The sequence below is a fragment of the Humulus lupulus genome, chromosome 6 (genome assembly GCF_963169125.1).
Source record: "Humulus lupulus chromosome 6, drHumLupu1.1, whole genome shotgun sequence".
In the NCBI taxonomy this organism is placed as follows: domain Eukaryota; kingdom Viridiplantae; phylum Streptophyta; class Magnoliopsida; order Rosales; family Cannabaceae; genus Humulus; species Humulus lupulus.
In genome coordinates this window covers 74,110,601-74,123,098 of record NC_084798.1, presented here as the reverse complement: position 1 = coordinate 74,123,098, position 12,498 = coordinate 74,110,601, and the positions used below count along the sequence as shown (strand labels likewise).

General features: G+C 36.1%; 1 protein-coding gene across 1 annotated transcript; it reads right to left on the bottom strand.

The window, feature by feature from the left end:
• Positions 1–533: 533 nt before the first annotated feature.
• LOC133785215 (uncharacterized) lies at positions 534–10,707 on the bottom strand. The gene is made up of 2 exons (XM_062224466.1): positions 10,143–10,707; positions 534–847 (listed from the first exon to the last, which is right to left on the bottom strand). The coding sequence occupies exons 1-2, from the start codon at positions 10,705–10,707 to the stop codon at positions 534–536; spliced, it is 879 nt and encodes a 292-aa protein (XP_062080450.1).
• Between the last annotated feature and the right edge of the window lie 1,791 nt (positions 10,708–12,498).

Below are 12,498 nucleotides of genomic sequence, written 5' to 3'. Positions count from 1 at the left end.
TGAATTTTTTTGAATGAAAACATATTGAATTGAATTTCATTAAGTAACTGGTCATTTTAAAAAGGGCATAAATGTGCATTTCAACGAGGTAAAAAAAAATATTCTAGGGGATGATTGGGTATTACAGAAAATGGGCAAAGCAGAGCCATTACAACAAAAAATAACAAAAATAAGAAATACACTGGACATGAAAAATGGGCATAAAAATGCCTTGCGACCAGCGTTACTGATAATATTTTCTATGATGTTCGCCATTCCAATGTCTTCCGACCAGTTCACAGTTTAATCGAGCAAGTTTATATGTGCCTGGCTGTAAAACATCTACGAACTGGTACAGTCCTTCCCAATTAGGTCCCAAAACTCATGTAGCAGGGTCTTTAGTGTTTTGGAACACTTGTCACAAGACTAGACCACTGTAGCAAACTTTCTGTTCTTAACTCGCAAATTAAAATATTAAGCAGCTTTTTGCTAGTAAGTAGCTACCCGCAATTGTTATTGTTCTCGTTGTTCTTTGACCAAATCAAGGGTTTCAACTAACAATTGATGATTCTAAGCTTGGTCATATGTACTTCATCAATGCGATGGGGAGGGGGGGTCAATTCAACAGGTATCATTGCTTCATACCCATATGCCAAGGAAAATGGTGTATGACCAATTGATGTACGAGTAGTAGTGCGATATGACCATAGAACTGTTGGAAATATATCAGACCAGTTGCCTTTAGCTTGCTCGAGCCACTTCTTCAATATATCTTTCAAAGTCTTGTTGACAACTTCAACTTGTCTAGTTGCTTGAGGATGAGCAACCGCAGAAAAACTTTTTGTGATACCATGTATTGCAAAGAAGTCTGTAAATAGATCACTAACAAACTAAGTATAATTTTTTGAACTATCTTTTTTGGTCAACCATATCTACATAAAAATATTTTTTGGTACGAATTTAAGTACTTTTTTGGAAGTAATAGTTGTTAGTGGCTCCGCCTCAACCCATTTAGTAAAGTAGTCTACTATTGTAAAACGACATATTCTACTTTCATTTGCAAGCGATAACTAATTGATATTTATTTAGAAAAATACCACAATTGTTTAAAAAAGTTCATCAGAGCTTTATTAAAACAGGTATTATGGGCCTATTTGTTAAAATCAAAATGTAAAGTCTTTCATGCAAATTTAAAAATAAAAATAGTAAAGTCCCACTGAAAATATAATTAAACAGGATAAACTCATAAAATGTTCTTTGGAGTTGCTAGATCGTTTTTCGTTCATCAGCACCCAATGACATACATACTTAGACCATGTAATGTCCAACATCATCATGCGTGCCAATGAGAAAACCTAAAGCCTACCTAAAAGGGGGAAAAGTAAGGAGGTGAGCTAAAAGCCTAGCAAGGAACTACAAAAAAAAAAACAACAATTCACATAAGTACAATACAAAACTATTCTCGTTGTACATAAACTTAAAACGACATATCATAGACAAATCATAATCCCATACACTTTATCTGAAAATTCATCATAACAAACAAAACAAATAATTCTATGAGGTAACCAGTGAAGCATAACTTGGTAACTTCTCCTCTTGCCCTCGTGGGCCTCTTTGGCGCGTTCGCCCTATGACTTATATCATACCCTAGTAACTCCTTTATTGTGTCTCATTTCAGCATGCTAATAACACTTTGCTTTTCATACATTCAACGATACACACATACATGGAAACTTATCTCACAACTGATATCTTATACGGTTCATCATAATAGCATAAGAATTTTAGCTAACTTCCTTACCTCAGTCCAAGCTACAGAAAAGTGATATGGCTTTCACGACGAGACTAGAAAGTCAATCAAATACTCGTGTTAATACCAAATGAAACCAAACACACCTTATAGACATACTATATGTGTGCATGGACCATGCACACGTGGAAAATGTTGCATCTCAATTCATCCATACAATAATCTCACATAAACTCATAAAGAATAATACCATTTCTACTAAGAAAATCTTAATAGTTTCAAAACAAGGATCACGCACTTAATCAAATAGCATACATTTGTACGTACAAATAAACTTGCATGTAACACGCATACGTGGGATGATTCTTAAAACTCGCTTTGAAGTTGGTAAATTTTATTCCTTTACTTCTTGTTACTTTCATAAAAATATAGCAAGTAATGAATAATTAACTAACTTGATTAATATTACTATATTACCACTTTAAATCACAAAATTTCATTCTTTAATTTTATTACAAAATATTATTTTATTAAACTAGTTCTTTAGCTATATTTGTACCAAATAATAATAATAAAATAATTTATTATTTAATAAAATGTGACAACATTTATTATTTCTCATAAAATAATTAATTTGACAAAATTAATTAATTTCATAAAATGTACTCTATTTAATTTTGCAAAAAAAATAAATAATAATTAAATAATACAAAAACGTGACATAGTTTAACCCTTGTTTAAATAAGATCTCTATGTCACAAAATTCACATTAATTCATAATTATCTAAAAGTTGGTAAAATGATTAATTATACTCACATTTTATTAAATCAATTTTCCTATACATCTTTAAAATAATTTTTCTTAATTATTTAATCAACAAAATCTGTATATATATAATAAAGAAAATGCATTATCAAAATATGGAAAAAATTATATTTTATTGATATTAGTTTTAAAAATATGAATTTTTAAGATATAGATTTCTCTCTTTCAAATTTAATTGTAAATCACCATAAAGATGAGCAAAAATCTGCAAGCAAAATATACTCATAAATCAAAATTTTCTTTTTAACCATTTTAATAAATTGACCTAGCATGCTTATATACCCTTGTGCATTTTAACATGACAATTTGTAAGAAAACCAAGTAAATCAATAAAATTTCATCATTCTTAGTCATACATCCCCTTAGCCGAACCATATGTATGTGTCTAATGAAATTTGTATTTTGATTACCCAATATATTATGGTTTTGTAATGCCCCGACTAATTCTAAGACATCAGACCATTAAAAGCTACTAAGACATAACTACTATTTTGGAATACATACATAAAATAATAGAACTTTATTATAAAAATCCAAAATACGATATGGGATCCCATTGTTTAATACATAAAAACATAAAGAAAACATAATCTTTAATTAATTGTCCAAAACTATATGCGGAAAATAATACATAAATTAATGACTTAAAATAACTTCATCCTCGATCTTCCAACAGTCCATTCGATCAGTCCATCCCTAATACACATGCCAAGCTGCCACAAATCTGACCCGCCTTCCATGCTCATTTTACTGCACCATCTAAAATAAAAGGAATAAGCCTAATTTCCAGCAAGGAAAATCTACTAAAACCATATATAAAAAATTATAAGACTATATCATAAAACATATACTATAAAACATATGACGTAAAAATGTATATCATATAGGACTACAATATTAATGGCCATTAACTCATTACCGTAGCATATGATAAAACCATCTAGGTCCTCAATCTACTAATTGAGGTAGGTTAGATCATAAAATAGTATATGATAATCATCTGGTCCTCAGTCTACTAATCGAGGTAGGGTAAATCATAAGTCTATTCCATGATAATGATAAAAAATCTTGGGATTTGCTATCTAAGCAACTATAAGTCCCAAGTGACTACAAAACATATTTATACATAGCACATAACATATCATAGCATATAAACATATCATAACACATATAATCTAACATATTTTCCTTACCTTGAGTGTGGAGAGAAAAATAAAGAGAAGAGATTGCTTGCTATAAAAACGTCCAATCAACCTTAAGTACAACATAAGATATTTATATTAGAGCCTTGCAATAAGACTATACTTTTAAGAATTTTCTAAACCTCATAAAGTCATACCTTTAACCTAGAACCAAAATGATGAAATCTCGAGTCTTCTCTCTAATGTCTATCTCCAACAAGACCAAGAGTTTGGATACTTGGGTAGATTTTGGCTATATATTGGCTTGATGGGGTTCAATATTTCGGCTATGGCTATGTAGAGTGTTTAATAGGGTTTAGAAATGCAATAGTGTTTAAGGCAAAATAAAAAAAATAGAAGAAAAAGATCCCGAACACTAAAAGGACTAATGTTTCGACTATGGCTATGTAGAGTGTTTATGGAAAAATGGAGAGAGCTTTTGGGACTATGGATTTGATATGAGAGGTTTTTGAGAGTTTTTGAGTGTGAGAAAAATGGTGAAGGGTAAGTCTCTATTTATAGGCTTCAAACCCCAACTCCCTTCCTTGATTTTCTCCACACTATTCAACTTAAATTTTAAAAATAAAACCTTCCCTCCACTATATGGTTTTGGCCAGCCTAGTCTTACTCCCTTCTTGTTGCTACATCATCTCTAAGTATGTCATATAGTCTCCATTTGGTTCAAATTTTAGTCAAAGTCCAAACTACTATCTTATATCTCGTAACTCTAGACCCTTCTATAGTAAAATTAATATAAATGGAGTTCTAGAAGCCCGATTTAGGCTATTTTTATACCGTTGGATAGCTAATTAAATTATCTACAACTTTCTAGAAATACTATGTTTCCAAAATCGTAATATAAATAGGTCAAAACTAGGCCCGAAGTTACAGTACCGTAAAGTTACGAAAACTACATTTACTTATCTAACTCTTCTTGACACATAGTCACTTAATTCAAATAGATGTAATCTTGCCTATCTTTAAAATTAAAAAAAAAAAATCAAATCCTTCCTATTTTTGAGCCAAGCCTAAGACTAAGCTATTTTGGTTTTCATTTTATTTCTAATACTTGGACTTAGTTTAATGCCACATGTTCACTTCTTAATACATCAAATAACATGTGCATTATACACTAATTTAATCATATGCTAAACTAATTACCCAAACTATAATTATTTCTAAGTCATAAAATCATAACTTAAATAATTCAAGCTTAAAGCAATCTTTATTCCACAACTCAAGTCATAACTAAATCTAACCTAAGATCATATTTAAGGAGCTTATAAGAAAATAATAACCTTGGTTATTACAGGTTTAAAGAACAACAATAATTCAATATAAATCTTTATTGCTAAGACATCAAATTCTAACACACACACACACATACATACATAGCAACGCACATCCATATTTTTCTTACATACTTTACTCACACATACATGTTATATTTCTTTAATTCTTCATGCTTGCCCAAATACACACACGCGCCCATGCATAGAACCACACACGCCTAGGCCATACATGAATACACATACTCATAACAAAGTATTTATAGAAATCTACTCATGCATAAACCACATGTATATATTTTTCATATTTCTATGGATTTACAAAATGGAGAACAATCAACAAAACACATAAAGGAACAAAAACTCATTCTACCAGCAAACAATACACCAAAATTACATCCAAAGAAATTATAGCAACAATAAAAAAAACAAGGCTAGAGGTTCCATTACCTACTTTGATAGTGATAAAAGACTCAAAACTATAGTTACCCTCTTAGACACACCTAGGGTTTTCGAAACCCACAACAATGAAAAGAAGAAAATATTATTGGCATCAATAGGATGAGAAAAAAGCTTAGAGGATTCAAACCACTTAAAGATCAAGAACACAAACCTAATTTTCGAAATCCATTTCTCTTCTCTTCTCTTCCATCTTCTTCTTTCTCTCCTTCCTTTTTCTCTCCCACAAGCTCTCTCTCTCTTTCACTCTCTCTCTCTCTCGCGTGCCCTCTCTCTTTCCTTCTATACTGTAGTCGGCCAGCCCCAAAATGGAGTTATCAAGTTCTATTCTTTACCTTATAAAACCCCAGAGACTAATCACAATGCAAATGGAAAAAAAAGTAAGTTCTTCCTTTTAATTTTCCTTAGTTTTTGCCTAGAAATTAATTTAGGATCAAATTTAAAATCAAAGAGATAATTCAATAACACCAAAAAGGAAACTAAGTCTTCTTTCCCTCACCCCTTTGGCCGACCCCCCCCCCCCCCCCTTTCTCTCTCTCTCTATACTCGGCTATACAAGGCCTCATCACACACTGACATACATTTCTCCACCTTCCAAAAATAGCTTAGGTCAACCAATCAATCCCTCACCTCTTTCATCCTTTATTTTCTTTTAAATTTTCTATCAAATTAAATTAAATAAAATGGAAACAGATTTCCCATTTACAGTTTTGTGAACACAAGGGTTCTAGAAATATCTCATTTTTAATTAAATGATAGAAACTAAAATGTATGGTAGTCTATTGCATGCTCACCATGCATACCATAAATATGCACAGACACAGGTACACAAGTCTATCAGTACTAACCATGCACTCTCATGCACACAATCAAAACTCATGCAAATAATAATTTAAATAACTATAAACAATTAAAAATCAATTAACACATAACACATAAATAATTAAACTAAAATAACTAAACACTTAAAAAAATTAATAATAAAATAAAAAATTTGGTGCACGACAATATACCCTCCTTAAAAGGAATTTTGTCCTGAAATTCTTTCTTACCAAATAACTCGGGGTGTCTTTTTCTTATGTTTTCCTCTGGCTCTCACGTTGCCTCATTCTCCGTACTATTCTTCCATAGGATCGTAACTAATGAAATATTCTTGAACCTCAGTTCCTTGATTCCCTCTTCGATGATACGCTCAGGCTGCTCATCATAATTCAGATCACGCTTCGGCTGTAACGACTCATACTCAATACATGGGAGGGATTAGACACGTACATACGCAACATTGAGATGTGAAAGACATTATACGTTTCAGCGAGTGTTGGGGGCAGCACCAAACAATACGCAACCTGCCCAACTCTATTCAAAATCTCAAATGGACCAATATGTCTTGGGCTCAACTTTCCCTTCTTGCAAAAATGCATAACTCCTTTCATTGGCCTCTCAGAAACACAAACTCGCCTATGGAAAACTTGATGTCCCTTCTCTTAAGGTCCGCGTAGCTCTTTTACCTACTTTGAGTAGTAAGCATTCTCTATAGGATTTTCTTATTTGCCTCACTGGCTTCCCTAACAGCCCCAGGGCCTAATATCTGTTTCTCCCCAACTTAATCCAGTGCAAGGGAGATCCACACTTGTGCCCGTAAAGCATCTCATAGGGAGTCATTCCAATAGTAGACTGGTAACATTGTTATAGGAGAACTCCATCACGGGTAGGTATCGGTTCCAAGACTCTGAAAAATCCAAAGCACAACACCTCAACATACCTTCCAAGATCTGGATAGTCCTCCCAAACTGTCCATCTGTCTGAGGGTGAAAAGCGGAACTGAATTTAAATCTTGTACCCATTGCCATTTGTAATCCTTTCCAAAAGTTTGAAGTAAACACTGAGCCTCTATCAAAGATAATCGAATTTGGTACCCAATGAAGTCTCACAATTTCACCAAAAAATACATTGCTATATCTTCCCACTTCCATTTTGGGATATAGAGTGGTTGTAGTAACCATGCTGGTCTCTGATGTTCTGGCTTCACTTGCTGACAAGTGAAGCATCTGACGACAAACTTAGCGATGTCTTTCTTAATTCCTGGCCACCAATATAATGTCTTGAGGCCTTGGTACATCTTGGTAGATCCCTGGTGCAAAGAATAGGGTGTCTTATGCACCTCCTTCATAATACTCGTCTTAATTGAATCATCATTAGGCACACATATCAAATCCTTGTATTGTAGCAACCCTCCTTTGGATATATAGAAGTCACCGCTACCATTTTCTTGTTCCAAAGGCTCTTGTTTCATTAGGGCTTTGTAACGCCCTGGTTACCCCAGAACAGTTACGGTGAACAGTGAACCGGAAATTTGACTCGCTACCCGAGTCCTTTGGTTAAAAACGTGATCTAAGTGTTATCACAGGTTAAGGTGAAAACCAGTAAAAAGGAAAGGGTACATTTCATTAAGTAAATAAACTGCTCATGAGCCTTTTAAAATGTTTACAAGATGTCCATAATACAAAAGAGTCGCTACAGTTTCAAATTTATAATCCACGCCGGCCTAAGCGGCAAAAGTAGGGTAAACCCCTAGTCCCTCTGAGAACTCCTTGACCGTGGCAGTCAAGCGGCCCTGTATGTACATCACATCGCCCAAGCTCTCCACTCAGAGTTGGTTAAGCTTTTCCTTCCCTTTACCTGCACCACAAAGCACCCATGAGCCAAGGCCCAGCAAGAAAACACAATATAGCATGATATAATATCAACAACGATCATAATAACCATTCAGGACTATTAGTCCAACAAATAGGTGACAATAGCCAAAAGTCACAATAATGAGCATCGCTCCCTCTAGCCATGTGACGACAGGGTCACCAGGGCTTAACTGATAAGTGATTCTTTCATAAGCTTGGTCAGGACAGGTGTATGGTGATTAGTCACCAACATAACCTTCCTCACGACTCTAGAGTCGAAACTATGGACAACGTCCCTTAGCCATGTGGCAAACGGTCACCGGGGTCATATCCCTTGGCTATAGACATCTGGTCGTAGACCAGGCAAGCGCTTATAAGTTCTTCGACCCTAGGGTCGGTCTAGCATTAATGCCATAGAGCCATTCAATGCGAGATTCTCGACTTTAGAGTCGGTCCCTGACTAGTCAGTGTCTTAAACAGGTAATCAGCGTACATCAGCATTTAATATGCAATCCATGTCCACATATACCAACCAACATGCTCCAATATCAAACCATGCATGTCATAAACCTATACAGGGTGCAACTGTATTCATACACTGTTTTCTTACCTCTGGTTTGAGTGAGAATTAAAATATGAACGACCCCTGAGAACGATCAACCTTTAAATTCCTCGATGGTCACCTGGTCATAACCAAAATATAGGATTCATCAATAAAAATGATAACTGAGGGTTCCCAAACCAAGATCTAGCCTCCGGGACATCAAACATAACTCAACTAGGTACTAGGTTCAACCCCGAGGCCTAAGGTTTGAATCCCCAAGCTAAAAACACCTTTTTGGCTAAATCTGCCCTGATGGGCCACAGCTCACCAGAGCCATGCCACGGCTCACCCCCCTGACAGGGCCATTTTCACCTTTTAAGCCAACTCAGGCTGCGGCACACCATAGACAGGTCGCGTCTCATTACGCAAACCAGCCAAGAAACCAGCACGCACCAGCCAACTCTCCCCTGCGTTCTCCCTTGGAACTAACCCTTCGAACCAACTCCAAACCTCCTCCAAACACTCAATTAAACCCCCAAATAACACCCATAGCTCACCCTCATCAAACCCCAATCAAAACAACACAAAACCCCCTTTGATTCTCACTTCCCACATCAAAAACCATGAATTGAAAACTAAAACGAAAACAGAGCAACACCTAAACCAGTGGCTAAAACTCACCTCAAATTCAGATTTGAACCTTCTTCAATGGTTGAACCAAGACCACCAAGCCAGCCCTTGAGTTTCCTAGCTTGAATCCCCACCTAGAACTCAAAAACCTCAAAGGAAGAATGAAGGAAATTGTGTACGGGAAAGGAAGATGAGAGTCTCTATTTTTGTCCTGTTTAGTCTACACTTTCTACATCCAACAGCCACCTAAAGTCACATATATCCTCCCTAAATTGACCAAAATACCCTTGTGTCATCTTAAGCCTCTAAAACCATCACAAGGGCAAAATTGGTACTTTCCACTTATCCCGTTAATTATAATTAACGCTTCCCAATTCCCGCTAATCTCAAAATCCTCAAACACCAATAATTCATATCCCGTTACCCTAAAATCCCCGGTAACGCCATAACCATAAATATCACCCCGAGACTCACCCCGAGCCTCGAGCTCAAACCTGTTATGACCAAACCGATAAATCATGTTTAAAGATCGTCTCATGTCGAAATACTCGAACCAATCCACATTATAATGTGGTCTCACAATATATCATTAACATGCTAACATATATTCAATTATACCCCCAACGGCCAAATTACCAAAACACCCCTGTAAACAAATGTGGACTCACATGCATGCATTTAACATCATTTCATAATATAATTCTCATAAACATGCATAAACACATTTAATGGCATAATTAAACAGTTATGGCCCTCCCGGCCTACTAATCCAGCCATTAACCATAATAGGGAATCTGGGGCATTACAGGCTTCATCTACTTTTTGCCATTCTCTAATATATTCTAGCAGTGTGGATTGTAGGGTGATGTTTTCTAGGCCTTCTGTTAGAAACTCTATCCCAACACTAATGATCTCCATTTGCAATGGTGCTTCAATTGTACTTAGGGCTGAGACACTTCCATCTCCCTGCCTGCTCAATGCGTCAGCCACTACATTGGCCTTGCCTGGGTGGTATAGAATTTTGCAATCATAGTCTTTTAATTGTTCTAACCACCTCCGTTGTCTCATATTCAACTCTTTCTGGGTGAAGAAGTATCTCAGACTCTTATAGTCATTGTTAATCTCACACTTGTCATTGTATGGGTTTCGTCTCAATATCTTTAGTGTGAATACTACTGCTGCCAAAGCTAGATCATGAATAGGATACCTCTGTTCATCATCCTTGAGCATTCTCGACGTGTAAGCTACTACTTTTCCATTTTGCATCAACACACACCCCAAGCCATTTTTGGATGCATCACAATAAACCATGAATTTTCCCGCTTCAGTGGGGACACAAAGGATCAGTGTAGAGATTAACTTAACTTTCATAGTTCGAAAAATCTCTTCACATTTCTTAGTCCAGGTGAACTTCTCGTGCTTGCGGGTCAGGTTGGTCAAGGGTGTGGCAATTTTGGAGAAACCCTCAACGAACTTCTAGTAGTAACCTTCTAACCCTAAAAAACTTCGAATCTCTGAGGCATTCTTGGGTTGGGGCTAGTCCCTAATAGCTTCAATCTTAGTTGGGTTAACTACTATTCCATCCGTGGATACTATATGCCCTAGGAAAGTTACTTGTTCTAACCAGAATTCACACTTGGAAAACTTAGCATATTGTTGATGTTCTCGAAGTCTGTTGAGCGTCAGCCTGAAGTGCTCATCATGCTCCTCCTTAGTCTTAGAGTAGATTAGGATGTCATCTATGAACATCACTATATACTTGTCCAAGAAGTCCTTAAATACTATGTTCATCATATCAATGAATGTCACTGGGGTGTTGATGAGTCCAAAAGACATCACTAGAAACTCATAATTCACATAGCGAGTTTTGAATGTTCTCTTGGGAATGTCTCCCTCCTTTACCTTTAACTGATGGTACTTTGATCGCAGATCAATCTTAGAGAACACTACTACCCCTTGTAGTTGATGAAAAAGGTCATTTATCCTAGGTAAATGATATTTGTTCTTTATTGTGACCTTATTGAGTTCTTGGTAATCGAGGCACATTCTCATACTCCCATCCTTCTTCTTTACAAATAGTACCGGTGCTCCCCATGGTGACAGACTAGGTCGAATGAAACCTTTGTCCAACAACTCCTGTAACTTAGTCTTAAGTTCTTTCAACTCTACAGGTGCCATTCGGTAGGGTACCTTGGATATTGGTGTTGTTTCTAGTGCAAGTTCGATCACAAATTTTATTTCTCTGTCTGAGGGTAAACCTGGTAAGTCCGTAGGAAACACTTCTCGAAACTCACAAACTATGTGAACATTTTCTAGTTTCATCTTGATCTCTCTAGATTTATCTACAACACTTGCAAAGTATGCTGAACAACCATGATGCATCAAGTTTTGAGTTTCCAATGTCGATATGATGGGTGTGCAAAATCCCATCAACTCTCCGTTAAAAGAAAAGGACCCACCGTCATCTAGTTTGAATTCTACTATTTTCCTTCGATAGTCAATAGTTGTCCCAAACTTAGTCAACCAGTCCATGCCAAGTATTACATCATAATCTGACATATCTAATTCTATGAAGTTAGATGGGAACTCTCTTCCCTCAACTACTATAGAGATTTTCTGTAACCACCTAGATGACAACATAATCTCTCTGATGGTAATAGTGTACTAAAGCTATTCTCAAAGAGTTTACAAGGATATCCCAGTTTATCAACTACATTTAAAAAGCTACATAAGAATGAGTTGCCCCAGAATCAACGAGGACTCTACACACCATACAAGAAATAGAGAGTTGACATGTGACAATAGTGTTATTTTTGGCCGACTCTCCTAGAATCAAAGCAAAGACTCTAGCTGGCACTAGATAGCCATTGTTTCATTGCCCTGCTCCTGCCTTCCACTGTGGACAATCCTTCTTCAAGTGACCTCTTTGACCGCATTTATAACATATGTTGGAGCCTGCTTTACATTCTCATATATGTTTACGTGAGCACTTAGGACAGTTGGGGTACTTAGTTATGCAGTTCTGGTGGTTCCCACGGTTATGGTTGTTGTTGTGCTTATTATGGTTGTTGTGGTTGTTACCATTTGGAGCTCTAGTTTTAGGCCACTTATCAATGCCAATGTTCTGACCCTCTTGGGACTTCTTCTGGTTGCCCTCTTGAA